At 42.1% G+C, this 27,454-nt stretch overlaps 3 protein-coding genes across 7 annotated transcripts in view; 1 reads left to right on the top strand and 2 right to left on the bottom strand.

Annotated features, from left to right (window-relative positions):
• Positions 1-680: 680 nt before the first annotated feature.
• On the top strand, positions 681-6,092 carry LOC139408790 (calcyphosin-like protein). Of its 2 annotated transcripts, none has more exons than XM_071153118.1 (6): positions 681-779; positions 1,175-1,319; positions 1,748-1,925; positions 2,032-2,241; positions 3,628-4,048; positions 5,474-6,092. In XM_071153118.1, exons 1-5 carry the CDS (start codon positions 698-700, stop codon positions 3,727-3,729), a joined length of 717 nt encoding a protein of 238 aa, XP_071009219.1. In that variant the 5' UTR covers positions 681-697; the 3' UTR covers positions 3,730-4,048; positions 5,474-6,092. The 2 variants fall into 2 exon arrangements, with proteins under 2 accessions (XP_071009219.1, XP_071009221.1); XM_071153120.1 differs by having other exon boundaries at positions 704-779; positions 1,178-1,319; positions 3,628-3,949; positions 5,525-6,005.
• On the bottom strand, positions 5,909-22,740 carry LOC139408789 (interleukin-7 receptor subunit alpha-like). Of its 3 annotated transcripts, none has more exons than XM_071153116.1 (8): positions 15,691-15,894; positions 15,373-15,490; positions 15,031-15,182; positions 11,708-11,859; positions 11,361-11,520; positions 11,123-11,222; positions 9,912-9,993; positions 5,909-7,270 (listed from the first exon to the last, which is right to left on the bottom strand). In XM_071153116.1, the coding sequence occupies exons 1-8, from the start codon at positions 15,770-15,772 to the stop codon at positions 6,851-6,853; spliced, it is 1,266 nt and encodes a 421-aa protein (XP_071009217.1). In that variant the 5' UTR covers positions 15,773-15,894; the 3' UTR covers positions 5,909-6,850. The 3 variants fall into 3 exon arrangements, with proteins under 3 accessions (XP_071009217.1, XP_071009216.1, XP_071009218.1); XM_071153115.1 differs by having other exon boundaries at positions 5,909-7,273; positions 15,691-15,874; XM_071153117.1 differs by lacking the exon at positions 15,691-15,894 and adding an exon at positions 22,663-22,740 and having other exon boundaries at positions 6,619-7,273.
• Positions 22,741-23,544: 804 nt separating this feature from the next.
• The window catches only part of LOC139408787 (myosin VB), an 81,820-nt gene continuing 77,910 nt past the window's right edge, over positions 23,545-27,454 (bottom strand). The window contains exons 38-39 of one of the 2 annotated variants that reach the window (XM_071153113.1): positions 27,258-27,338; positions 23,545-27,146 (exon numbers count right to left, since the gene is read on the bottom strand). In XM_071153113.1, coding sequence (XP_071009214.1) covers positions 26,994-27,146; positions 27,258-27,338 — 234 coding nt within the window. In that variant the 3' untranslated portion in view covers positions 23,545-26,993. The remainder of the gene's footprint in view (positions 27,147-27,257; positions 27,339-27,454) is intronic. The other variant, XM_071153114.1, reaches the window with a different exon arrangement.

Below are 27,454 nucleotides of genomic sequence, written 5' to 3'. Positions count from 1 at the left end.
TGTTGCCATCCTGTACCTGTCCCACAGGTGTTGCTACACGTGGTCTGCCACTGCGAGGATGATCAGCTGTCCGTCCTGTCTCACTGTAGTGCTGTCTTAGGCATCTCACAGTATGGGCATTATAGTTTATTGCCCTGGCCACATCTGCAGTACTCATGCCTCCTTGCAGCATGCAAGGCACGTTCACGCAGATGGTCAGGGACCCTGGGCATCTTTCTTTTGGTGTTTTTCAGAGTCAGTAGAAATGCCTCTTTTTAGAGTCCTAAGTTTTCATAACTGTGACCTTAATTGCCAACCGTCTGTAAGCTGTTTGTGTCTTAATGAACGTTCCACAGATGCATGTTCATTAACTGTTTATGGTTCATTGAACAAGCATGGGAAACAGTGTTTAAACCCTTTAAAATGAAGATCTGTGAAGTTGTGGATTTTTACTAATTATCTTTGAAAGACAGGGTCCTGAAAAAGGGACGTTTCTTTTTTTTGCTGAGTTTAGTATGGCCTAACCTTTAGAAAATGTATGGGAGTAAAAAAGTACATTTTTTCTTAAGGAAGAAAATATGTACAGATACCCCCAAAAACAATTTAAGTAGTACTTCAAAGTATTTGTTTGTAGATACTTTACACCACTTTCCGTAAACTGACTTGTGCTCAAGGGCCAAAGGGGGCAGTGAAGAGGATAAGGCAAGCCCACATTTCTATGGAAACGCGTATCGGTGGGGACTGGGAGGGGCCGCTGCTGATGTTGTTTACAGTTGCAGGTTTTAATATTAACTTTCACGGTAAGTTGCTTGCATCTACAGATAAAGTAGCAAACAAACTTCAAATAATTTGTAATTAGGAAGCTAGAATATCTAAATGTATAGTCAGACTTTATTGCCAACACGGTCATAATGCAAACGACTTGCTAGGCTAGTTTGACCGTTCAGCTAGCAAGCGCCAGGTGACAACTTGAACCTTACCTGTTCGTTTCCCCACTACGCCCTTTTTGTCACATAGCTATCACATAGCTCTAGCTTTATGTTTCATTTATCTTTGTCACCAACGTCACTCAAATACCGTCCCACTACGCCCTTTGTCACATAGCTATGGCATAGCTTTACGTTTCATTTATCATTGTCACCGTCTCTCAAATACTGTACTAGGAAATCAGTTATGCAAATGCGTTTCCCGGCAGCAGGTATCATGGCGGGGACGTCACGACATGATCGGGAGATGGCAGTGAACGCCAAAAAACAGCTGTCTGTGTGCACAGACCCTGTGGAAAGCTTGAGGTTGCAGTGTCTTGCAAGAGGCTCTTCTGGCATCAAGGGTCTGGGCAGGTGAGAGAAAGGACAGTATACTTTTATGTGACGGGCAGAGTAAATAGTTCTATATCAACTGTTGCCCAGGAGGTCATCAACATCAAATTAATAGTTTTATTTTATTTGACCTTTTATTTAACTAGGCAAGTCAGTTAAGAACAAATTCTTATTTTCAATGACGGCCTAGGAACAGTGGGTTAACTGCCTTGTTCAGGGGCAGAATGACAAATGTTTGTTGCAGTAGTGATTAACAGGCCAGCTGTATCAAATATGTCACTAGTCAAGCCTGTAAAGTAGTCTGAATTAGTCTAAGGACCTCTCTTGATTAGTTTATAAAATGCAAGGATTGTTTCAGTAATGTAAACTCCAAGAAATACTGTCTGATTTTCTTCAACAGCCAAGTATTTATCTTTTTCCTCTTCTTCAATTGTTTAATTATCTGTCAGAACATTCAAGATAATGGATGATGACAATAACCGTACGCTAGATATGAAGGAGTTTATCAAGGGCCTTAATGACTATGGTGTCCTCATCGAGAAAGAGGAAGCCGTGGCAATGTTTCAGCGTTTTGACCGGGACAACAGTGGATTCATCGACTTCGATGAATTTCTCCTCACTCTCAGGGTAAGTATCGGTGGTAGGGAGGGGTAAGCCTCCGAAGTACATGATAACTGTTGAAATGTGATCACACTTACAGTATGCCATTTGTAAACTTTATTTTTGCTTGCAGCCTCCAATGTCCAATGCCAGGAAGGAGGTGATCACGCAGGCCTTTAGGAAGCTGGATAAGACTAATGACGGGGTGATCACTATTGAAGATCTAAGAGGGGTTTACAATGTCAAGTACCACCCCAAATATCAAAACGGGGAATGGACAGAGGAGCAAGTATTCCGCAAATTCCTGGACAGCTTCGACTCTCCTTACGACAAGGACGGACAGGTAATACTGATGACAACGTTGGGTAGAGGTAATAATGGTCTCACCATCATCCACCCCTAATGTAGTGTACACCTATACTGCTCAACTAACAACTGTACATTATTCAGTCAGATATGAATGAGATTATAGATTTTCTTATCTAACCTTTATTTAACTAGACAAATCGGTTAAGAACAAATTCTTATTTACAATGACGGCCTACCAAAAGGCAAAAGGCCTCCTGCGGGGACGGGGCCTGCAATTAAAAATGATAATATAGGACAAAACGCACACGACAACACAACACTACATGAAGAGAGACCTAAGGCAGCAACACATGACAACACAGCATGGTAGCAACTCAACATGACAACAACATGGTAGCAGCACAAAATATGGTACAAATATTATTGGGCACAGACAGCAGCACAAAGGGCAAGAAGGTAGAGAAAACAATACATCACTCAAGCAACCACAGCTGTCAGTAAGATGTGTCCATGATTGAGTCTTTGAATGAAGAGATTGAGATAAAACTATCCGGTTTGAGTGTTTGTTGCAGCTCGTTCCAGTCGCTAGCTGCCATGAACTGAAAAGAGGAGCAATCTAGGGACGTGTGTGCTTTGGGGACCTTTAACAGAATGTGACTGGCAGAACGGGTGGAGGATGAGGGCTGCAGTAGATATCTCAGATTTGGGGAGTGAGGCCTAACAGGGTTTTATAAATAAGCATCAACCAGTGGGTCTTGCGACGGGTATACAGAGATGACCAGTTTACAGAGGAGTATAGAGTGCAGCGATGTGTCCTATAAGGAGCATTGGTGGCAAATCTGATGGCCGAATGGTAAAGAACATCTAGCCGCTCGAGAGCACCCTTACCTGCCGATCTATAAATTATGTCTCTGTAATCTAGCATGGATAAGATGGTCATCTGAATCAGGATTAGTTTGGCAGCTGAGGTGAATGGATGATTATGAGACACATTTCTTAGACTCCTGACATTTACTGCTTATCTATGAAACCATCTTAAACGGTTGTTATCATAAAAGCTACAAACTTGTTCTTGTTGATCATCCTTTCTTATTTCTGGAACACATTTGGTCACACGAGGAGTTCATGAATTCTTATGCAGGTGCGAGTGCCCCCATTGATACGTGTATCTACTTTATTATCATGATGAAAAGTGCCTGGAAACTTAACTAACAGAGGGGGGGGGGGGGGGGGGGGCAATGCAAATGAGGGTAGCAAAAGGGTGACACCCTCAGCTCTCACACAACCTTGTCTTTCCCTTTCGCCTCTTTGGTGTTCCAGTCCTCCTTATCAGTGCAGTGTGGGTTTTCTGTCTCTATCTGACACTGATGGTATAGGCTGGTTCAGTAAGCTCTGTCTGTCACTTCCTCCCCTTCTGCAGGTCACCAAGGAGGAGTTTCTCAACTACTACTGCGGAGTCAGCGCCTCCATCGATAGTGATGTCTATTTCATTCTCATGATGAAAAATGCATGGAAATTATGAGTTTTAAGCTGATACATTTATGATAATGATTTTTAATGGACAGTTCTTCAAGGTGCTTTCTTAAACTAATATTTCGTTATGGAAATCATGTTGACAAACTAATATTTATAATTTTCCAATGATATGCAAATGGTTATGAATGACTTGTTCATATTTTGTGCAATGTTAAAATATGTATTTCAGTTAGTCACTCTCTCCACAAGCTAACTAACGACATCTAGCTAGCTATACAGTGGGGCAAAAAAGTATTTAGTCAGCCACTAATTGTGCAAGATCTCCCACTTAAAAAGATGAGACGGGCCTGTAATTTTCATCATAGGTACACTTCAACTATGACAGACAAAATGAGGGGAAAAAAATCCAGAAAATCACATAGGATTTTGTAGGATTTTGAATGAATTTATTTGCAAATTTTGGTGGAAAATAAGTATTTGGTCACCTACAAACAAGCAAGATTTCTGGCTCTCACAGACCTGTAACTTCTTCTTTAAGAGGCTCCTCTGTCCTCCACTCGTTACCTGTATTATTGGCACCTGTTTGAACTTGTTATCAGTATAAAAGACACCTGTCCACAACCTCAAACAGTCACACTCCAAACTCCACTATGGCCAAGACCAAAGAGCTGTCAAAGGACACCAGAAACAAAATTGTAGACCTGCACCAGGCTGGGAAGACTGAATCTGCAATAGGTAAGCAGCTTGGTTGGAAGAAATCAACTGTGGGAGCAATTATTAGGAAATGGAAGACATACAAGACCACTGATAATCTCCCTCGATCTGGGGCTCCACGCAAGATCTCACCCTGTGGGGTCAAAATGATCACAAGAACGGTGTGCAAAAATCACAGAACCACACGGGGGGGACCTAGTGAATGACCTGCAGAGAGCTGGGACCAAAGTAACAAAGCCTACCATCAGTAACACACTACGCCGCCAGGGACTCAAATCCTGCAGTGCCAGACGTGTCCCCCTGCTTAAGCCAGTACATGTCCAGGCCCGTCTGAAGTTTGCTAGAGAGCATTTGGATGATCCAGAAGAAGATTGGGAGAATGTCATATGGTCAGATGAAACCAAAATATAACTTTTTGGTAAAAACTCAACTCATTGTGTTTGGAGGACAAAGAATGCTGAGTTGCATCCAAAGAACACCATACCTACTGTGAAGCATGGGGGTGGAAACATCATGCTTTGGGGCTGTTTTTCTGCAAAGGGACCAGGACGACTGATCCGTGTAAAGGAAAGAATGAATGGGGCCATGTATCGTGAGATTTTGAGTGAAAACCTCCTTCCATCAGCAAGGGCATTGAAGATGAAACGTGGCTGGGTCTTTCAGCATGACAATGATCCCAAACACGCCGCCCGGGCAACAAAGGAGTGGCTTCGTAAGAAGCATTTCAAGGTCCTGGAGTGGCCTAGCCAGTCTCCAGATCTCAACCCCATAGAAAATCTTTGGAGGGAGTTAAAAGTCCGTGTTGCCCAGCAACAGCCCCAAAACATCACTGCTCTAGAGGAGATCTGCATGGAGGAATGGGCCAAAATACCAGCAACAGTGTGTGAAAACCTTGTGAAGACTTACAGAAAACGTTTGACCTCTGTAATATACCCTTTGTTAGTAATGACAAAGTATTGAGATAAACTTTTATTATTGACCAAATACTTATTTTCCACCATAATTTGCAAATAAATTCATAAAAAATCCTACAATGTGATTTTCTGGATTTTTCTTTCTCATTTTGTCTGTCATAGTTGAAGTGTACCTATGATGAAAATTACAGGCCTCATCTTTTTTAGTGGGAGAACTTGCACAATTGGTGGCTGACTAAATACTTTTTTGCCCCACTGTATATGTATTGTAGAAAACTGTAGTCCACAGTCTGACGCTTCTATTAGACCGACAGCGTCATTACATACCGTTTTGCATCGCTACCCAACTAAACTGAACGCATGTATATACCATACCATGTTATGCATTACACAGAACGCACTGCAACTGCCTCTGCAATGCTGCAAAGCAAAAGCAGCATTCCTTTGTAAATGAATGTACTTCTGGTGTACCAGATTGTGATTGAGGCGTCAATGTTGGAGTACAACTTCATAAAGACACAGGAAAACCATAGAGATCACTTTACATTCAGATTGGTTGAGCAGATACAACATGAATGATACATCAAAGTACAGTCATTTCAGGGGATGAGAGCAGAAGAAATTATACTTTTTATTTATTTATTATGCATACACATTTGATCTGTTTTAATAAAATGTTTTAAACAAAATTCAACAACGGTGATTTTTATACAGGAAATGCTGTCACATTTGTCAGTAAAATATACAAATAAAAAAAAAACTGTAATACAGTGAAGCTGAAGACTGTCTAATGCTATGTCTCCCATAACGTGTTCAACAAAATGATCAAGCATTCTGCATTGAAAACGAATGCATGATAGTGCATAGTATAGTAATAGTATAATACATTCAAAGTAAAAAACTACGTACTGGTAACTGCAGGAAATACAATCACGTATGTGCAAAAAATAAGGAAAAAAATGTGACAAACATTAGACAGATAAATTAATCAAACCTTATTTCCATGTTTATGTATACAAATGTGTAGAAGGGTTCAAACCCTGAGGAATTGAATGATACATTCTAGGTTTACTTTGCAGCTGTTGTCATGGTAAAGTAAAGAGTATCTTTGTCAAGGCCATAAGAAGCAGCAGTGTGTATTATAATAATATTAGGCCAGGATATCACCATGGCTCCTCACTATACTATCCTCAGTATAATATACAGAATGGGAAGAAGTGCAAATGCAACAATAATGTATAAAGGAGGGAAAGCTTTGTATTTCAAGTTAGTCAAGTCAAGTTTGCAACTTCCAACAGTTTAATAACACAAGACCTAAGAAATGTAATGAGGATAATAATGAGGATGTCTCCTATCATTTGTAAATAACATGTGCATTGAGTTCTGCTAGTCTCTTGTGATACTGGGAGTCAGTGGATAGTCAGTTTGAGTCACGGTGGATCAAATAGACTTCAAATGAAAGCAGCCGTTAACAAAGTCGCTCAGCGTAATAATGTAATAAGAAGCTATAACCTTGAATAAGCTCTTTCTCTACATCTCTCACTGGATCTGATAGAAACTAGACATGGTGACATACACCTCACCTTTGTCTCCTTGCTGAGTAGCGACTAGCCCCTCAGGACCAATGTTACCATCACTGTCGTCTGTCTCCACACTCTCCGTGTCACTCTTCAGGTCCAGGATACCCATGGTGGAGCCACTGCTCCCAGCCCCAAAGTTGGGGTGCTCTCCTGGGGACTCACACCTCAACAGTATGGCCTCCGAACCTCCACTACTGGTGCTATGGCAGGACTTCGTATCCCCATCACACTCCTGAATGAGGTATTGATCTTTGACCTCAGTGATGTGATGGGCGTTAGAGTCAGGGGTTTGGGCAGTAACGTGCTGCTCCTCGTCCAGCTCCACCAGCTGGATCTTGAGGTCACTGAACACCTCGGGGTTAAAGCTCAGAGGTTGGCCCTGCTGGGTCACAGGAAAGAGACAGGATAAACCAATATCCTTCTAACTCATTATGGACATTATTGTTCCCAATCTAGTGCATATCAGAGGACTTACACTACATAACAAAAAGTATATGTGGACACCTGATTGTTGAACATATTATTCCAAAATCATGGGCATTAGTATGGAGTTTGTCCCTCCTTTGCTGCTATAACAGCCTCCACTCTTCTGGGAAGGCTTCCCACTAGATGTTGGAACATTGCAGTGGGGACCTGCATCCATTCAGCCACAAGAGTATTATTGAAGTCGGGCACTGATGTTTGGCGATTAGGCCTGGCTCGCAGTCGGCTTCCAATTCATTCCAAAGGTGTTTGATAGGGTTGAGGTCAGGGCTCTGCAGGCCAGTCAAGTTCTTCCACACCAATCTCGACAAACCATTTATGAATGGAACTTACTTAATGCATGGGGGCATTGTCATGCTGCAATAGGAAAGGCCCTTCCTCAAACTGTTGCCACAAAGTTGGAAGCACAGAATAGTCTAGAATAGTATTGTATGCTGTAGCGTTAAGATTTCCCTTCATTGGAACTAAGGGGCCTACCCGGACCATTAAAAACTAGCCCCAGACCATTATTCCTCCTCCACCAAACTCTACAGTTGGCACTATGCATTCGGGAAGGTAGTGTTCTCCTGGCATCCGTCAAACCCAGATTTGTCCGTCGGACTGCCAGGTGGTGAAGCATGATTCATCACTCCAGAGAACGTTTCCACTGCTCCAGAGTCCAATGGCGGCAAGCTTTACACCACTCCAGTCGACGCTTGGCATTGCGAGTGGTAATCTTAGGTTTGTGTGCGGCTGATTGGCCATGGAAACCCATTTCATGAAGCTCCTGATGAACAGTTCTTGTGCTTGCAAGTGCTTTTCTTGAGAGTTTGCAACCGATGCGGCTTAGCACTCAGCTATCCCATTCTATGAGATTGTGTGGCCCACTTTGTGTTCATGAACTGACTTGTTGGAAAGGTGACATCCCATGACGATGCCACGTTGAAAGTCAGTCACTGAGCTCTTCAGTAAGGCCATACTACTGCCAATGTTTGTCTATGGATATTGCATGGTGGTGTGTTGGATTTTATACACGTGTCAGCCATGGGTGTGGCTGAAATAGCCAAATCCACTAATTTGAATAGGTGTCCACATACTTTTGTATGTAGAGTGCATTTGGAAAGTATTCAGACCCCTTTTTTTTCACATTTTGTTACGTTAGAGCCTTATTCGAAAATAGATGTAATGTTTTTTCCCTCATCAATCTACACACAATACCCCATAATGAGAAACAGAAAACAGGTTTTTAGAAAATGTTGCTAATTTATTTATATACCTTATTTACATAAGTATTCATACCCTTTGATATAAGACTTGAAATTGAGCTCAGGTGCATCCTGTTTCCATTGATCATCCTTGAGATGTTTCTATGACTTGATTTAATTTACCACAGGTGGACTCCAATCGATTGTGCATGATTTGGAAAGGTACACACCTGTCTATAAGGTCCCACAGTTGACAGTGCATGTCTGAGCAAAAACCAAGCCACGAGGTCGAAGGAATTGGCCCTCAAGCTCCAAGACAGGATTGAGGCACAGATCTTGAGAAAGGTAGCAAAAACTTTCTGCAGCATTGAAGGTCCCCAAGAACATTCTTAAACGGAAGAAGTTTGGAACCACCAAGACTCTTCCTAGAGCTGGCCGCCCGGCCAAACTGAGCAACGGAGGGAGAAGGGCCTTGGTCAGTGAGGAGACCAAGAACCCGATGGTCACTCTGACAGAGCTCCATCTGTGACAGAGCTCCACCTTCCAGAAGGACAACCATCTCTGCAGCACTCCACCAATCAGGCCTTTATGGTAGAGTGGCCAGACTTAAGCCACTCCTCAGTAAAAGGCACATGGCAGCCCTCTTAGAGTTTGCCAAAAGGCACCTAAAGATTCTCTGGTCTGATGGAACCAAGATTGAACTCTTTGGCCTGAATGCCAAGCGTCCCGTCTGGAGGAAACCTGGCACCATCCCTACGGTGAAGCGTGGTGGTGGCAGCATCATGCTGTGTGAATGTTTTTCAGCTGCAGGGAAAGATGAAGGGAGCAAACTAAAGGGAGATCCTTGATGAAAACCTGCTCCAGAGCACTCAGGACCTCAGACTGGGGCAAAGGTTCACCTTCCAACAGGACAACGACCCTATGCACACAGTCAAGACAACGCAGGAATGGCTTCAGGACAACTCTCTGAATATCCTTGAGTGTCCCAGACAGAGCCCGGACGTGAACATCTCTGGAGAGACCTGAAAATAGCTTTGCAGCGATGCTCCCCGTCTAACCTGACAGAGCTTGAGAGGATCTGCAGAGAAGAATGGGAGAAACTCCCCAAATACAGGTGTGCCAAGCTTGTAGCATCAACACTTGGGGCTGTAATCGCTACCAGAGGTTCTTCAACAAAGTACTGAGTAAAGGGTCTGAATACTTATGTAAATGTAATATTTTAGTATGCTTTGTCATTATGGGGTATTGTGTGTAGATTGATAAGGAAACATATTTTTTATAAGGCTGTAACGTAACAAAATGTGGAAAAAGTCAATGGGTCAGAATACTTTTAGAATGCACTGTATAGTGTACCTTCATTGGCTCGTACGTCTGGACGATCTGGAGAAGTGTGTGTTTGGGATGTGGAATGCTTGGCCATATGAAGGAATGTATTCTGTGAGGAAAGAGAGACATGAGAGTGGAGGACATGCACACACACACACACACACACACATATACACGCCGGAGGGGATGGCTGCCGTCTAATCGGTTCTTAACCAACCATGCTTTGTTGTTTGTTTTTTCACATGTTCGTAACTTGTTTTGTACATAATGTTGCTGCTACCATCTCTTATGACCGAAAAAGGGCTTCAGGACATCAGAACAGCGATTACTCACCTCGAATTGGACAAAGAGTTTTTCTTTATTGAGCCGGACGGGAAGGATATACTACAAACACTCTAACGGACCCTCATCTCCGTCATTCGCTCGAGAAGGTAACAAAGATTTGCGTAAAGAGATCAGGGTGCCTTGTGAGGATCAGGCAACGATCTGCCTTTACCATCCGTCCTGCTAGCTAACGTTCAATCCCTGGAAAATAAATGGGCCGAACTGAAAACACTTATTTCCTACCAACGGGACATCAAAAACTGTAATATCTTATGTTTCACTGAGTCGTGGCTGAACGATGACATTTAATAACATACAGCTGGCGGGTTATACACTCTATCGGCAGGATAGAACAGAAGCTACTAGTAAGACACGGGGCGGGGGCCTATGCATATATGTAAACAACAGCTGGTGCACGATATCTAAGGAAGTCTCAAGGTTTTGCTCACCTGAGGCAAAGTATATCATGATTAGCTGTAGACCACACTATCTACCTAGAGAGTTTTCATCTGTAATTTTCGTAAATGACTACATACCACCACAGACCGATGCTGGCACTAAAACTCCACTCAATGAGCTGTATACCGACATAAACAAACAGGAAAGCGCTCATCCAGAGGCGGCACTCCTACTGGCCGGGGAGTTTATTACAGGGAAACTTAAATCAGTTTTACCTCATTTTTATCAGCATGTTAAATGTGCAACCAGAGGGGGAAGAAAACAATATAAAAAAACACCTTTACTCCACACACCGAGACGCGTAAAAAGCTCTCCCTCGCCCTCCATTTGGCAAATCTGACCATAATTCTATCCTCCTGATTCCAGATCACATTTGATTTGACACACACGTGTGCACACACACACACACACAAAAGATGATTTGCAGAGGAAAAGGAGACCAATTTAATACTCACTGTATTCTCCAGAAAATACTAACTGCCAAGGTGACCAGAAGCAGAGCAAAAATGGCCACGATGAGTGAGTAGGACAGCATCTGGACATCTGTCTTTGTCTCTGTAGGGGAGGGGAGAGAGAACGAGAGCAGAGACGATGCATGTGACTCCCATTTACTCTACCCTCTCACTTCCAACTGCACAGTCTCGATATCATACTATACTTTTAAGACACGTAAGTATTATTATTTTTTTTTACCTTCGTCTGTTCTGAAACTGAGAGGGACACTCCATTCACTCCAGCTCCCTTCAAAGTACCCCCCGTTTGGCTTGGCTCGAACCTTGACGTGATACTCTGTGTTCTTATGGAGGTACTCGTCCCCCTCGATGATCAGAGGCTGATAGGTTATGCTATGAAACTATGAACAGGGGACACCGTAACAGAAGAACAAGACAGAAATTGTGTTCATAGAATATACTGTACTATACAGAGTAACTACAGTGTTGCGAAATAATTATTATGTCGGAATTAAAGTGAAATATATATCATATAGTTAAGCGTTTGCATTCAAAAATCCAAGAAAAATAGGCGTTTGGCTACTGTACCAGAGTATTTTTGACACTCCAGATGTGAAATTGGAACAGTTGATTGCGGGGTTTCAGGTAATCGTTTAGGTATGGATTCCCAATGTAAATAAGAGCCCGGTTGGAGCTCCCCAGAAATGTGACATTCACCACCCAAGGACTCATGGGTTTAACTAAACCATAAAGATGAACAAGAAACAGAGGATAAGTGTTAAGGGCAATTGATGAAGGAGACAACTAAGGACTATCAATTGATGGAAGATGTCATGTAAAACTGTAATTCAAACCATAGTGTCTTCACTGATATTTTCAACTCTCCCTGACCCACTCTGTAATACCTACAAGTTTCAAGCACACCATAGTCCCTGTGCCCAAGACCACCAAGGTAAACTGCCTAAATGACTATTGCCCCATAGTGCTCACATCTGTAGCCTTGAAATGCTTTGAAAGGTTGGTCACATCAACACCATCACCCCAGACACTCTGGACCCACTCCAATTCGCATACCGCCCCAACAGGTCCACAGATGACTCCATTTCTATTGCATTCCACACTGCCCTTTCCCAGCTGGACAAAAGGAACACCTATGTGAGAATGCTGTTTATTAACTACAGCTCAGCGTTCAACCCCATAATTCCCTCCAAACTCATCACTAAGCTAAAGACCCTGGGACTTAACACCTCCCTCTGCAACTGGATCCTGGACTACCTGATGTGCCACCCCCAGGTGGTGAGGGTAGGCAACAACACATCCGCCACGCTGACCCTCAACACGGGGGCCCCTCGTGTGTGCTTAGTCCCCTCCTGTACTCCCTGTTCACCCATGACTGCGGTGATAGGCCTGATAACCGATGACGATGAGACTATAGGGAGGAGGTCAGAGACCTGGCAGTGTGGTGCCAGGACAACAACCTCTTCCTCAATGTCAAAGATGCTGATCGCGGATTACAGGAAACAGAGGGCCAAGCACGCCCCCATCCACATCGACAGGGCTGCAGTGGAGCAGGTCGAGAGCTTAAAGTTCCTCGGTGTCCACATCACTAAGAAATGATCATGGTCCACACACACCAACACAGTCATGAAGAGGGCACGACAATGCCTCTTCCCACTCAGGAAGCTGAAAAGATTTGACATGGGCCCTCGGATCCTCAAGAAGTTATACAGCTGCACCATTGAGAGCATCTTGACTGGCTGCATCACAGCTTGGTATGGCAACTGCTTGGCATCTGACCGCAAGGCGCTACAGAGGGTAGTGCGTACGGCCCAGTACATCCCTGAGGCCGAGCTCTCTGCCATCCAAGACCACTATAGCAGTTGGTGTCAGAGGTAGGCCTTAAAAATTGTCAGACTCCAGCCATCCAAGTCATAGACTGTTCTCTCTACTACCGCATGGCAAACAGTACCGATGCACCAAGTCTGGAACCAACAGGACCCTGAATAGCTTCTACCTCCAAGCCGTAAGACTGCTAAGTAATTAGTTAAAAAGATAACCACTAGGCCTCCCGAGTGGCGCAGCGGTCTAAGGCACTGTATTGCAGTGCTTGAGGCGTCACTACAGACCGAGGGTTCGATCCCAGGCTGTGTCGCAGTCGAGGCGGCGTACAATTGGCGTCCGGGTTAGGGGAGGGTTTGGCCCCCCGGGATGTCCTTGTCCCATCGCTCTATAGCGGCCTGGGCGCATGCACGCTGATGCACGCTCTCGACCTTCATCTCTCCCGAATCCATACGGAAGTTGCAGCTATAGGACAAGACTGTAACTACCAATTGGATAATTGGGGTTAACTAAAGATGACCAATAGCTACCCAGACTATTTGCATTGACACTTTTTTCACTAACTCTTTTGACTCATCACATACGTTGCTGGTACTGTTTATTATCTATCACTATCACTTTATCCCTACCAGTCAAAAGTTTGGACACACCTACTCAAAAAGTTTGGACACACCTACTCATTCAATGGTTTTTCTTTATTTATACCAATTTTCTATATTGTAGAATAATAGTGGACACATCAAAATTATGAAATAACAAATAAGAAATCAAAATATATTTTATATTTCAGATTCTTCAATGTAGCCACCCTTTGCCTTGATGACAGCTTTGTACACTCTTGGCATTCTCTCAACCAGCTTCATGAGGAATGCTTTTCCAACAGTCTTGAAGGAGTTACCACATATGCTGAGCACTTGTTGGCTGTTTTTCCTTCACTCTGCGGTCCAACTCATCCCAAACCATCTCAATTGGGTTGAGGTCGGGTGATTGTGGAGGCTAGGTCATCTGATACAGCACCATCACTCTCCTTCTTGGACAAATAGCCCTCCCACAGCCTGGAGGTGTGTTTTGGGTCATTGTCTTGTTGAAAAACAAATGATAGTCCCACTCAGCACAAAACAGATGGGATGGCGTATCGCTGCAGAATGCTGTGGTAACCTTGCTGGTTATGTGTGCCTTGAATTCTAAATATATCACTGACAGTGTCACCTGTCTCGTCTTCTTATTGGTGTCCTTTAGTAGTGGTTTCTTTGCAGCAATTCGACCATGAAGGCTTGATTCACGCAGTCGTCTCTGAATAGTTAATGTTGAGATGTGTCTGTTACTTTGTAACTCTGTGAAGCATTTAATTGTGCTGCAATTTCTGAGGCTGGTAACTCTAATGAACTTATCCTCTGCAGCAGAGGTATCTCTGGGTCTTCCTTTTCTGTGGTGGTCCTCATGAGAGCCAGTTTCATCATAGCGCTTGATAGTTTTTGAGACTGCACTTGAAGAAACCTTCAAAGTTGTTGACATTTTCCTGATTGACTGACCTTCATGTCTAAAAGTAATGATGGACTGTCGATTTCTCTTGGCTTATTTGAGATATTCTTGCCATAATATGGACTTGGTCTTTTAACAAATAGGGCTATCTTCTGTATTCCACCCCTACCTTGTCACAACACAACTGATTGGCTCAAAAGCATTAAGAAGGGAAGAAATTCCACAAATTAACTTTAAACAAGGTGCACCTGTTAATTTAAATGCATGCCAAGAATGATTTTGATGTCTTCACTATTATTCTACAATGTAGAAAATAGTAAAAAATAAAGAAAAACCCTTGATGAGTAGTTGTGTCCAAACTTTTGACTGGTACTGTGTATGAACATACAGTATCTGCCTCAATGACCTCGTGCCCCTGCACATTGACTCGGTACTAGTACCCGTGAGTATAGCCAAGCTACCGTTACTCATTGTGTATTTATTCCTCGGCATTATTTTTCTATAAAATATATTTTTTTAACTCTGCATTTTTGGAAAACTATCCATAAGTAAGTATTTCACTGTTGGTCTACACCTGTTGTTTAACTTACTTATTTTTGCCAAGAGGATTGTTTTCCAAAATGTGCTGCCTCCTTTCAATTGAATGGTGAGATTACATGGTGACAGTGTGTCCAGGTTCGTAAATGTGACATCATTCCCCTTCTCTGTTAGACAGCGTTGCTCACCAATGCGCTTGCTGTAGCTGTAAACACAATATTCATAAAATCAGATTCAGGGAATCATTTCCTAGTCCAGCTGAGGATTTTACACATTTGGATATCTGTATACGCAGTAAGGGTGGAGTTCTTCTACCCATGATTTATGTCCTATGTATTGTACAAGCTCCTAACTAACATAGCTGATGTTCAGTGGTCTTCTAGAAGGTTCATTACCAAAGAGTCATGGCTTTTACGTCCTCTATTTCATCATCCCCGTTGTCATCATCAAGGTAGCAGGTTAGGGTGTTTGGTGACGACACACTTAGATGAGAAGTGCAGAGTATTCTGGGTTCTGGGAGGGAAAGGAAAGGAAATAATTAAAGCAGTTTAGATGAGGTCAACAGCAGCGAATCCAGATACATTTTGGTATGGAGTGAGAAATAACCGTCAATGATGCACCAGCACTGTATTTTTTGGACACAAACGTTGCAGTGAATGTAAATCATTCTTAAAGAGAATTAAAATAACTCTTCAAGAGAAAAGGCAGCTCACCATTGTCAGCCCATTCTCTTCCACTTTGAGAGTGCACCAGAACCGGGAGAAAGAGTAGGGCAATCCACAGGCTGTATGCCATTTTTTTTTACAAAGGTGTCACACTAACGTAAGATGTAGTGGCCCCACATACAGTGGTGTTAGACTAGGGCACACACGCACAAGGAACTCAAAGTGATGTCTCAGCTGTCTCAATGAAATGTCAGTATAAATATCACAGAGGAGAGCAGAAAAGAGCGAGAGAGAGAGAGAGAGAGAGTGGTAGGAAGAGGGAGTGGCAGAGAGAGGGAGAGAGGGTGGGGGCAGAGAAAGGTTTTTTGGGTCCATATGCCTTACCGGATACGTTTATGCAATTGTCAGGTTATATTCTATATTCTGTAATATCCCTGAGAGTAGTATGGATACTCATCCAGTTGTCAGGTTATATTCTTCTGCTATTGACGGGCTAACCCTAACTTCAAGATTTGTATTACCATTGTTTATTCTCAGCACATCACTCTCAGTGATATCACGGGGTCAGTATTTCAAGGTTTATCTAGCCAGGTCACATTCCTGTATGTGAATTTCAGATAGAAAACATTCTCACAGAAACAACTAAGAAAAGGGGAGGTGTTGGGTGCCTATTTGTTCAGTGCTCCAAGCATTAACATATGTTTGCTGTTATGGAGACCTTGTATATTTACACAGACAGAAGAATATATAATTGTCTTACATTCAAACACTTGTGTTTTCACATAGTGTAAGGACCTAGTCATTTGAATATTAGAATACTTTTCAGCTGTCTTTACTATTGTGCAACAACCTGTGCATTTACTAATGTGCAACAACCTGTGCATTTACTATCGTGCAACAACCTCTGCATTTACTATTGTGCAACAACCTGTGCATTTACTATTGTGCAACAACCTGTGCATTTACTATCACGCAACAACCTGTGCTGCGTGCATTTAACAAGAAGACAGTCTTCCTCTCCATGTACCAACAACCATGAAGAGAAAAACAAACCAGTAACCTACAAACCACTTCCTGTCAACTCAAATTAACTGGTTTGGTTTCAAATGAGGCCAGAATGTACTCAACTTACTCAACACTAACCTTATCACTGAACAAAAGTTTGAGTTTGAATAATTCTTCACAATCGATATATCCTTCATTGCTTGCCAAAATATAACAATATAAAATCAGAAAAAGGAGTTTACCATTACAGGATGTTGTGAGGATGACTTGACACACTTGTTTCAACAGTTTCTTGTATTACATTGACAAGGTTCCATTGCATTTGTGGTATGTGTCCTGTAACTTGACAATAAAGAAAATCCCCTTACTGATATCATTTCCCCACATTTTCCTGTTATGTCTAGAGACCAACCTAACTACCAAGGAAATATTTAAAAAGTAAAAAATATAAATAGTAAAGTACAGACCCCAAAAAACTACTTAAGTAGCACTTCAAGGTATTTTTACTTAAGTACTTTACACCATTGGACACACACATACTCATACACACGCTAGCACACACATACACTACTGTTCAAAAGTTTGGGGTCACTTAGAAATGTCCTTGTTTTTGAAAGAAAAGCAAATTTTTTGTCCATTAAAATAACATCAAATTGATCAGAAATACAGTGTAGACATTGTTAATGTTGTAAATGACTATTTTAGCTGGAAACTTCAGATTTTTTTATGGAATATCTACATAGGCGTACAGAGGCCCATTATCAGCAACCATCACTCCTGTGTTCCAATGGCACGTTGTGTTAGCTAATCCAAGTTTAGCATTTTAAAAGGCTAATTGATCATTAGAAAACCCTTTTTGCAATTATGTTAGCACAGCTGAAAACTGTTGTTCTGATTTAAAGAAACAATAAAACTGGCCTTCTTTAGACGAGTTGAGTATCTGGAGCAGCAGCATTTGTAGGTTCGATGACAGACTCAAAATGGCCAGAAAAAAAAGACCTTTCTTCTGAAACTCGTCAGTCTATTCCATGCGAGAAATTGCCAAGAAACTGAAGATCTCGTACAACGCTGTGTACTACTCACTTCACAGAACAGCGCAAACTGTCTCTAACCAGAATAGAAAGAGTAGGAGGCCCCGGTGCACAACTGAGCAAGAGGACAAGTACATTAGAGTGCCTAGTTTGAGAAACAGACGCCTCACAAGTCCTCAACTATCAGCGTCATTAAATAGTACCTGCAAAACACCGGTCTCAACGTCAACAGTGAAGAGGCGACTCCGGGATGCTGGCCTTCTAGGCAGAGTTCCTCTGTCCAGTGTCTGTGTTCTTTTGTCCATCTTAATCTTTTCTTTTTATTGGCCAGTCTGAGATATGGATTTGTCTTTGCAACTCTGCCTAGAAGGCCAGCATCCCGGAGTCGCCTCTTCACTAAGTGACCCCAAACTTTTGAATGGTAGTGTACATTGTAGTATTGTTGTATGGATACTCATCCAATATTCAGGTTATATTCTTCTGCTATTGACGGGCTAATCCTAACTTCAAGATTTGTATTATCATTGTTTTTTATTTTCTTGTAATGTAGTGAAGTAAAAGTAGTTAAAAAATATAAATAGTATAGTACCGATACCACAAAAAAACTACTTAAGTAGCATTTCAAAGTATTTTTACTTGAGTTCTTTACACCACTGGACACACGCATAAACACGCACTCTACACACACGTACATTGTATTATTGTTGTATGATGGTATTGTAGATATGTAGTGGTGTAATAATGTTATATGATGTACTGTTTTATCTTTTGTGTGATGTAAGTGCTTTAATGTGTTTGGATCCCTTAGCAGCAGCTAATGGGGATCCCTAATAAATAAATAAAATACCTAATGTGTTTATCAGGATTTAACATTAGAGAGAATAACAACCTAGATCTGGAGGATTGGAGGGAAGGTGATGGATCTGTGTGTGTTTTTGGTACCTGCGGGTGCCCGTGGGTGGAAGGTAGATGTTGGTGTGAGCGAATGCGTCTGTGGGTGGCAGCTGTGGTTCTGATGCTGAGTTTGATGTAGAAGAAAGATTTTAAAAAATATGTAGGGGAAGGGGAAGAATCCTATTCCTCTCTACACTCATTGGCTTTTGCACTGTTTACATTGAGGGGCCACATCTTACAAGAGATTACAAAGCAGGATCAAGGAGTTGGCCAGCTAACTTGCCTAAATATTCAGAAATAACTGTTTTTGAAAGATAAGATTGAAATAGGCATGGTCTAATTGACTCAACAACCACAAACACATACAGTGGGGAGAACAAGTATTTGATACACTGCCGATTTTGCAGGTTTTCCTACTTACAAAGCATGTAGAGGTCTGTAATTTGTATCATAGGTACACTTCAACTGTGAGAGACGGAATCTAAAACAAAAATCCAGAAAATCACATTGTATGATTTTTAAGTAATTAATTAGCATTTTATTGCATGACATAAGTATTTGATACATCAGAAGACCCAGCCACGACCCATCTTCAATGCTCTAACTGAGGGAAGGAGGTTGTTGGCCAAGATCTCGCAATACATGGCCCCATCCATCCTCCCCTCAATACGGTGCAGTCGTCCTGTCCCCTTTGCAGAAAAGCATCCCCAAAGAATGATGTTTCCACCTCCATGCTTCACGGTTGGGATGGTGTTCTTGGGGTTGTACTCATCCTTCTTCTTCCTCCAAACCCAGCGAGAGGAGATAAGACCAAAAAGCTCTATTTTTGTCTCATCAGACCACATGAGCTTCTCCCATTCCTCCTCTGGATCATCCAGATGGTCATTGGCAAACTTCAGACGGGCCTGGACATGCGCTGGCTTGAGCAGGTCTCTTCAGGTCATTGACCAGGTCCTGCCGTGTAGTTCTGGGCTGATCCCTCACCTTCCTCATGATCATTGATGCCCCACGAGGTGAGATCTTGCTTGGAGCCCCAGACCGAGGGTGATTGACCGTCATCTTGAACTTCTTCCATTTCCTAATAATTGCGCCAACAGTTGTTGCCTTCTCACCAAGCTGCTTGCCTATTGTCCTGTAGCCCATCCCAGCCTTGTGCAAGTCTACAATTTTAACCCTGATGTCCTTACACAGCTCTCTGGTCTTGGCCATTGTGGAGACGTTGGAGTCTGTTTGATTGAGTGTGTGGACAGGTGTCTTTTATACAGGTAACGAGTTCAAACAGGTGCAGTTAATACAGGTAATGAGTGGAGAACAGGAGGGCTTCTTAAAGAAAAACTAACAGGTCTGTGAGAGCCGGAATTCTTACTGGTTGGTAGGTGATCAAATACTTATGTCATGCAAATTAATTACTTAAAAATCATACAATGTGATTTTCTGGATTTTTGTTTTAGATTCCGTCTCTCACGGTTGTAGTGTACCTATGATAAAAATTACAGACCTCTACATGCTTTGTAAGTAGGAAAACCTGCAAAATCGGCAGTGTATCAAATACTTGTTCTCCCCACTGTAGCTGTTTATCAAAGCCTGTGATTGCCTGTGTTACACTGATACCTGCATTAGGGAAGGGGAGATGGTTATGAGAAGGGTCAAAGGTTAGTTAACACTTGCCTAGCAGCACACCATTCTCTACAATGCATCGTAAAGCCTGGTTGGTACACATCTGATTCTACGGAGTTCTGAGGAACCAACCAGCCTGCCCCGCCTTGCCTGAAACCACAAGCTGGCGGCATTATCTCTACACTCATCTCACAAACATCATCTGCTGTGGTTTTATACCACATGGTTTTATAGAGCTCCACAAGGCCTGGGGAACTGTTCTCTCGTCTGTTTTGTAGTCTCGGGGGTGTCTAAATCCTCATCCTTTGACTGAGTGTTGAGACTACTTAGTGCTTGTGGGTAAAGGATGATGCATGGTCCCTGTGTGCTGGTGAAAAGAGTCTGTAGTAATGTATTTAAAAGCAACCGCAAAAACCTACAAAAAATATATCACCTAATTAAAGAGCAACTGTCCCTAAAAAGCTACTTTTCATTTTGAAAATGGCCTATGTGGCATCAATATGAAACATTTATTATTGTGTAAAAATTGACTACAATGTGTAAATAGGATAATTTTTGTCATAAAGTCAACCTCGTCCAAAACTGAGATTTGAGAGATGATATGATAAAATGGTATGTTACTGAATGAAGGGTACCGTAACAGTTTTCCTTGGGTTGGGTTTATTTTAATCCTGCTCAGATGCCCACAGCTGGCAGCACCCAAGTAATCATACATTTGAAGCGCAGCAGCATTGGACTTGATTGTAATGCCCATGGTCAATTCGGTTGTACATTCAACATCCCTATGGGGCAAGTTAGGCCCCATCAGTAAAGGATGTACAAGGAACAATATATTAAAAGGTCAATAGCTCCAAATTTCAATGACTTAACCTCAAACTAACTAAATTGTAGAAATTCATTTTCAAATATTTAAAGCATTTATTGAGACAACTAATAGATGTGCAACATTAAAATATTGTCTCATTTACATTGTGTCATTTTATTGACGGTCCCAAACTAGCCTCAGATATCGTATATCCAAAGTCAAACCTATTTTGCCAGTGCACACCAGCCGGCTGGTGCTAATTGGTTAAATGATTTGGCTAAGTTTTCCCACCTGCAAACACACACAGGATACACCCACATCAAACCACACACCGAAACCGACTCACTTTGAATTCAGTATGAATTCAGCATTTCTTAATTAAACAAATCTAAAACAAGGTCAAATCAGGAAGTGCAGTCGACCTTTAAAGATGCACTCCAGGATCTTAAGCACAACAAATTTGTAACATCATATGAATATAAATATATACAGTATATATATACACAAAAAACAAGGACCACTATTGACTCATGAGCAGCACTTTCAGAACTACTGGCTGAAATGATACAAAAGTTTGAGAGTGCATCTTTAACCAAACACAATTAAAACATCCCCATCAAGCATGTAAACAGATTCAGTAAAGTGCTGCTTAAGCCACCTCTGACCTCAACCTTCAGATATATCCTCCACCTCCACTATGAAGGCACACTGTGAGCTCATACTACTATTGTTTGGCTCATTTCCAGTGAAGCCACACCAAAATAAGCAACTCTTTGAACCTATGTCTGTGGCAGCCACATGAATCTCTCCGCTGCACAGCAACTCTGAGAGCTTCCTGCTTCCTTTTGCTTGTTTCTCTAACCAAGGTTGCACTCAACATCAACAAACTGTTTTGCAATATTCTGTAACAAAGGTAGACCTGGTTGCAGAGGTAACTTAGTGTTTTTGCCTATAAAACTCAACTGAATGACTTTCACCTGCATATCTTTTGACTAATTGGTCAAGAAATCCACCTCCTTATGTCACTGTAATTGTGTTCAACATTCACAAATGTAGAGTGGATGTTGTCATCTCACAATGTCTCAAGTCTGTTCTAATCATACAGCTTAGTGTTTTTGGTGCAGGCGGAGGCAGAGAGATACTGAGTCATCCTCGGAGTCAAAGATGAACCATAGAGGCCCATTTGACAACACATTTGTGTGAGACACACTTTCATTGATGTAAACCTACTAAAACCTGCTTTAACCCAGAAAGCTGTAATTTGTAATAAGACTGGCAGACAATAGAGATGTTTTTGGTGGTTATGTCAATGGAGGTCAACCTGTCTACGTCAGCCTTACTGTCAAACTGAACATAACGTGGCCTGGTGTGTTCTGGAGCACATGTACGATGTACAGATGCCAGCATGGATTTGAATCAGACCCACTGTTCTGTCAGCATTCCCTCTCCTGCCTTTAATTAAACAGACAGATTTTGATGGGGATTTTTGTGTTATGTTAATTAATTTCCACAGGGCTGTAGAAGGGTTAACCTCTATCGTTCTCGATCCAATAAACATACCGAAAACGTACAAATATATTTTAAAACAAAACATACCAAACAACCATGCAACACTACCTATCATTTCCTCGCTGATTAGCCTGTTCTGAGAGCAGAGTTACTACCCACCTGAGAGACTGAAGGTAACCACGGACACGGAGCTAGACAGCCATTCAGTGACAGCTGCTTAGCTATAGACACAACCGGTCTGCTACCACACGAGACACTTTCACACATCGGCTCTATCTGTGTATTGGTGTTTGTGTGAAATGAAGGTGTCTGTGTGAGAGGAAGAAGGGGAGACTGCCATTCCACCAATACCCACAGACACCAAGTGGTTGCAGGGCTGTAGTTGTGTTATTACAAAAGAGTAACGTCAGTTACTCTTAACTAATAGCCTTTGGAGTAGTTTAAAACATTCCCCAGGGCAATCCCACACAGCAGATAATGTATGCAATTCTGTAATCACATCTGAAATGTTTTTTTGATAGTGAACAGGCTTTGGTTTTTCCATTTATGTTTTGAGGTTGGACTTTAGCACATATAGCTATAACCGATTGATGTCAGTATGCGTACATCAGTGCTGATTTGTCATCTCATTAAGTGTTTGATCTGTGCTGGCACAGCTGATATTTAAGAGCGGCTGGCCCAGTACTCCGGTTGTCTTGAGAGATGTGGAGAGTCAACACCTTTAGTTGGCTCTTCAAATTGGATTTCTAGAAACTATCTGATTTTGTTTTGTTCCACTTTTTTGGTTTACATCCTGGTGGGGGTTTTAATTTTGTTTTCCTGTTCTTGGGCAAATTTAGTGGGTTCTCATGGTGGGTGTCTTTTTGGTTCCAGTTGTTGTTGCTAGTTAACTTTCCGTGGACACCCCCACGAGTTTCGTTCAGAACCCCTCCTAAAACCCCACGTTTCCTTTTGGCTGTTGTCAGTGACTTTGTTCGATCCTCCTTCTGTTTGAGCAACATTAACGTAACAGTAGTAAACCACAATTCACAACACAAAATATAAATTGAACATTTTATTTCATTTTTACAACATTTTTTTCAAAGAAAGATTGTGAGGTTACATTTTGTTCAAACTGAGTCAATACACTATTTTAATTTCCCCCCCAATGACTAAATACATTTCCTAATTATACAGATATAAGATGGAAAACCGTACATCACCCTGACCATACAAAACATTGTCATATGTATTTGCTTATCATTTACTCTTCCACAAAACCAGATCATTGTGGGCTTTCAATGCTTCATCTAAAAATAATTCACAATCCTTGATCATTCAATGAGATGTTGGCAGAATAAATGTGTCCATGTCACCATATTCATACTGTGCAACATGTACTAATCTGCATACAATCAAACACACGTCTATAAAGTCCACATCAAGATTTAACTTTAGGACAAGACCACTGCTTTAGAAAGAGCTTCAATTAAGGACAACACATCAATCAATGTATGAATGCTGGCATCCATACTCTAATCACACACCAGGGCCTCGAATCCAGTTCAATTTCATCAATGATTTTACCCAATAAATTAGTGGGAGTTTATATTTGGAGTGTGCGACTCTATTTTTATATCGATGAACATTACGACATTGTTAAATGTATGCATTGTTTGTGTTTTCTAACTGTTATTATGGCACACATGGCCCATAGACTGAAGGCCTCTCTGGGGATGTGGCCCCTGTGAAATATTTTATTCTGTGTATAGCCTCATGATATAATGGATATGATCGTAAGTTATGACATAAAGAGGAATGCAGTGAAAAATACTGAACTTCCAGTCTTAACATAAGCAATATCAAGTTCTTTACAAGTGAGAGTAGCAGAAATGATGTTATAGGAACCTGCATCTGAAACTCTGCTATTATGGCACAAAATCGACAGAAGGCCAAGTTATATAACCACACTACAAAACATACAACGGAAATAGGAATGACACTCAAAATGAGCGAGTAGTAGTGTTAGAAAAAGTCTGCTCCCTTTACCATAAACTCTCAACAGTAATAAAAAATAACTAAAATAAACACATTAACATATTCCAAACAAAATACAAGCACAAGGTGAATCAAAGATGGTCCTGTACATGTTAGTGGCATCATTAGTAGCTAGAGACCTTTCCCCACACAGGCTTTGTTCTAGTAAAATCTGCTCTGATATCTCTGAACGTGATTTGAAGACGAGCTTAAAACTTCAGAGGCCCAACAACAGTATGTGTTTTCTATCCAATAGGAATAGCCGGTGCGGAAACAGTGGAGTTGCAGACACGATCTGTTATTTATTACCTCAGTTTCATGGAGCGGATACGCTCGCAGTCTTAACTTTGAGATACAGTGCTCTCCAAGTATCGTCATGAAGTTACTTTGACCTTCCACATGCTCTCTGCTTCACAACTGTGGCAGCAGTCCAAGAAAACAACAACAAATCAGACAAATGCCGCTTTCGATTACTTGGGCTCAAAATGTAGTCATTATTGGAAGTCAGGTTTCATTCTTCCTCTCTCATCAGTAGTCTTTGATAGCTGTGTGGCTCTTCCTGTTCCCATCCAATGTCACTTCTAATTTTCTCCCTTTTCACTTACTAATGAACAATCTCTCACTTCCACTTAACCTTTAACCCTTTACACTCGTACCAGTATGCGGGGTTGTAGAAATGGCAGATTTGGGCACTGATAAGCGCCTAAATTGGAATGCAGTGGATGTACAGTAGCATGCTATACATTACATCCGAGCTCTGGCTCTGCCCTTCACAGCTCTGTAGGATTTTGACTGACAGCCGTTCTGAACTTGAGCACCGCGTGCAACAAGAAGTTGACCCCCCATCCCTCCTGCTAATTGGGAAACTTTAGCAAAACGTTTAGTTGTCTGAGTGAGGGAAACCAGTTAGTCCTCCCACTCAAACCCTTGTCGTTTTTTTGGTATTATGTTGCACCTACCCCACATTTTCCAGGGAATATTCTCATGTTACTGAATGTATCCAGAGTATTTTCAGATTTCGTTATCAACAAATGCGGCAAAATGTACAGTAAATGTAAAATGCACATCCAATCGACAGTGTAATGTTTGGATTCAGTCTTACAGTGTGTCAGGTTGTCTTCAACTTTGGTCTAATAATTTCCCCATAACATCCAAACTGTTCCCTTTCAATTGCTACCATGCTTATGCATATGCTTTCCATAGGTCTTCTGTGAGAAACACTTCAATTTAGTCCTATCCATATGCCAATTCCCACAAGTGTAAAGGGTTAATCCCTCTGTCCTGCAGCAGACCTAGCATGGCCCCAGATCTGTTTGTGCAGTCTTGCCAACTCCTGCCAGTCATTGTCATGCCATGCAGGAGTTGGCAAGACCGCACAAACAGATTTGAAACCAGGCTAAGACTGTCCTGCAGGAATGGCTATTTCCTTACTCAGTACAGGAGACCCTCCAGTCCCATTTTCAAGTGCTCTCTCGCCCATCTCTACTCAACCCTAGTCTTCACAAACACATGGATCTACCCCACTTACTAACTCCTCACTTACATAAAGCTTGCCTTCACTTCTCCTGATTCAGAGATCATACGGGTTCAATTAATTTGAATTAAATTCAGCGTAAAAACAACTAATCTCTCTGTTGAGAGATTTGTTGAGCGCTTCAGACTTCCTGGACCATAGTGTGTAGTAGGAGATGGTGTGACGGTGTGCTCTGATCTGAACACAGAAGAGATACGGCTCTTATATAAGATCAAACTCGAGCCTCAGTGAGAGAAGGGCTCTGAAGACTGAGGATTCCTCAAGGCAGAGGAAGGATCGAGAGCAGCAGAGCCACAGTGCTGCGTGTAGAGTGTGAGTCACAAACAGAGTCACTGCAATGCAGGGGTGCTCCCGAGTCTGATCTGCTGTCCATTGACAGGGTGTAAAGACGAGTGAGGCTACAATTAACTCATCATGAGGAAGCCAGACTGACACGGTAGACCACTGCCTACTGTACAATAAATAAAACAGGACACTGAATGCTTGGCGGAGTGGCTAACTGGGAATCAATACCTTGTCAATGGAAGTGAGAGCACACATTTACACAGATTCAATTCATCTTTAAGAGGAATGTATTTACAGTCGGCTTACCATAAAGAGACGACTTACAGCGAATGAAAATACATTTGACTGTATGGGACAGAACTGAGGAAGCACAGCATCTCAATAGCCCACTGTAGAAGACGCCAAATAGAGGAAGCAGTTGTGGACAGCTATAAAGAATGACTTGACACATTCTGCTGGATTTACACAGACAGAAGCTTAACAGCATCCATTGTTGGTCAGCTGGAAGGTTCTTTTGCCTTCCATTGTGTGCTGTAGACTTGGCACCCTCTGCTGTTTAGCAGAGCAACTGAAAGCTACCCAGGTTAGAGGGAGCTCCGTTGGGCTCTGCTTCTCCTTGCTAAGAACCAGGCCTGTGGTAGGCCTCGCTGAAGCCTCAGACTCGAGTGAGGAAGTGTAGGCTGAGGTTGGCAGGGATGTGAAGGGTCTCCAGGCTAAGGGCTGAGGGGGTATAGGGGAATAGGACAGGGAAGGTGTGCTTGGTGTCCACCAGGAGCATTGGGACATCGTTCCTCTCCTGCAGACGATTCTGAGGACAAGATAATAAATAAAAAAAACATGAATAAATGACATGGAAAATAGATTATATTAGACTGGAAGTGGTTTCAATCACTCATTATAACAGACGGAGAGTTGTTACCTGGATGTTTCTGATGAAGGACACAGTGACTCTTTCCTCAAACTCGTTGAGCGGGGTGTAGAGGTTGAGGATTTTCACAATCTGTATGACCAATAGGACACTGGTTAGTATATGAAGACACGTCACTCTTCCTGTGAACTTTGAGACGGAGTTGTGAGGGGCGTTCCGGTGCTCAAGGATTGGTGATGTGCAACAGG

This window comes from Oncorhynchus clarkii, chromosome 5 (genome assembly GCF_045791955.1).
Source record: "Oncorhynchus clarkii lewisi isolate Uvic-CL-2024 chromosome 5, UVic_Ocla_1.0, whole genome shotgun sequence".
In the NCBI taxonomy this organism is placed as follows: domain Eukaryota; kingdom Metazoa; phylum Chordata; class Actinopteri; order Salmoniformes; family Salmonidae; genus Oncorhynchus; species Oncorhynchus clarkii.
Note: the sequence above shows the minus strand (reverse complement) of the source record. Positions and strands in the feature narration are given on the sequence as shown.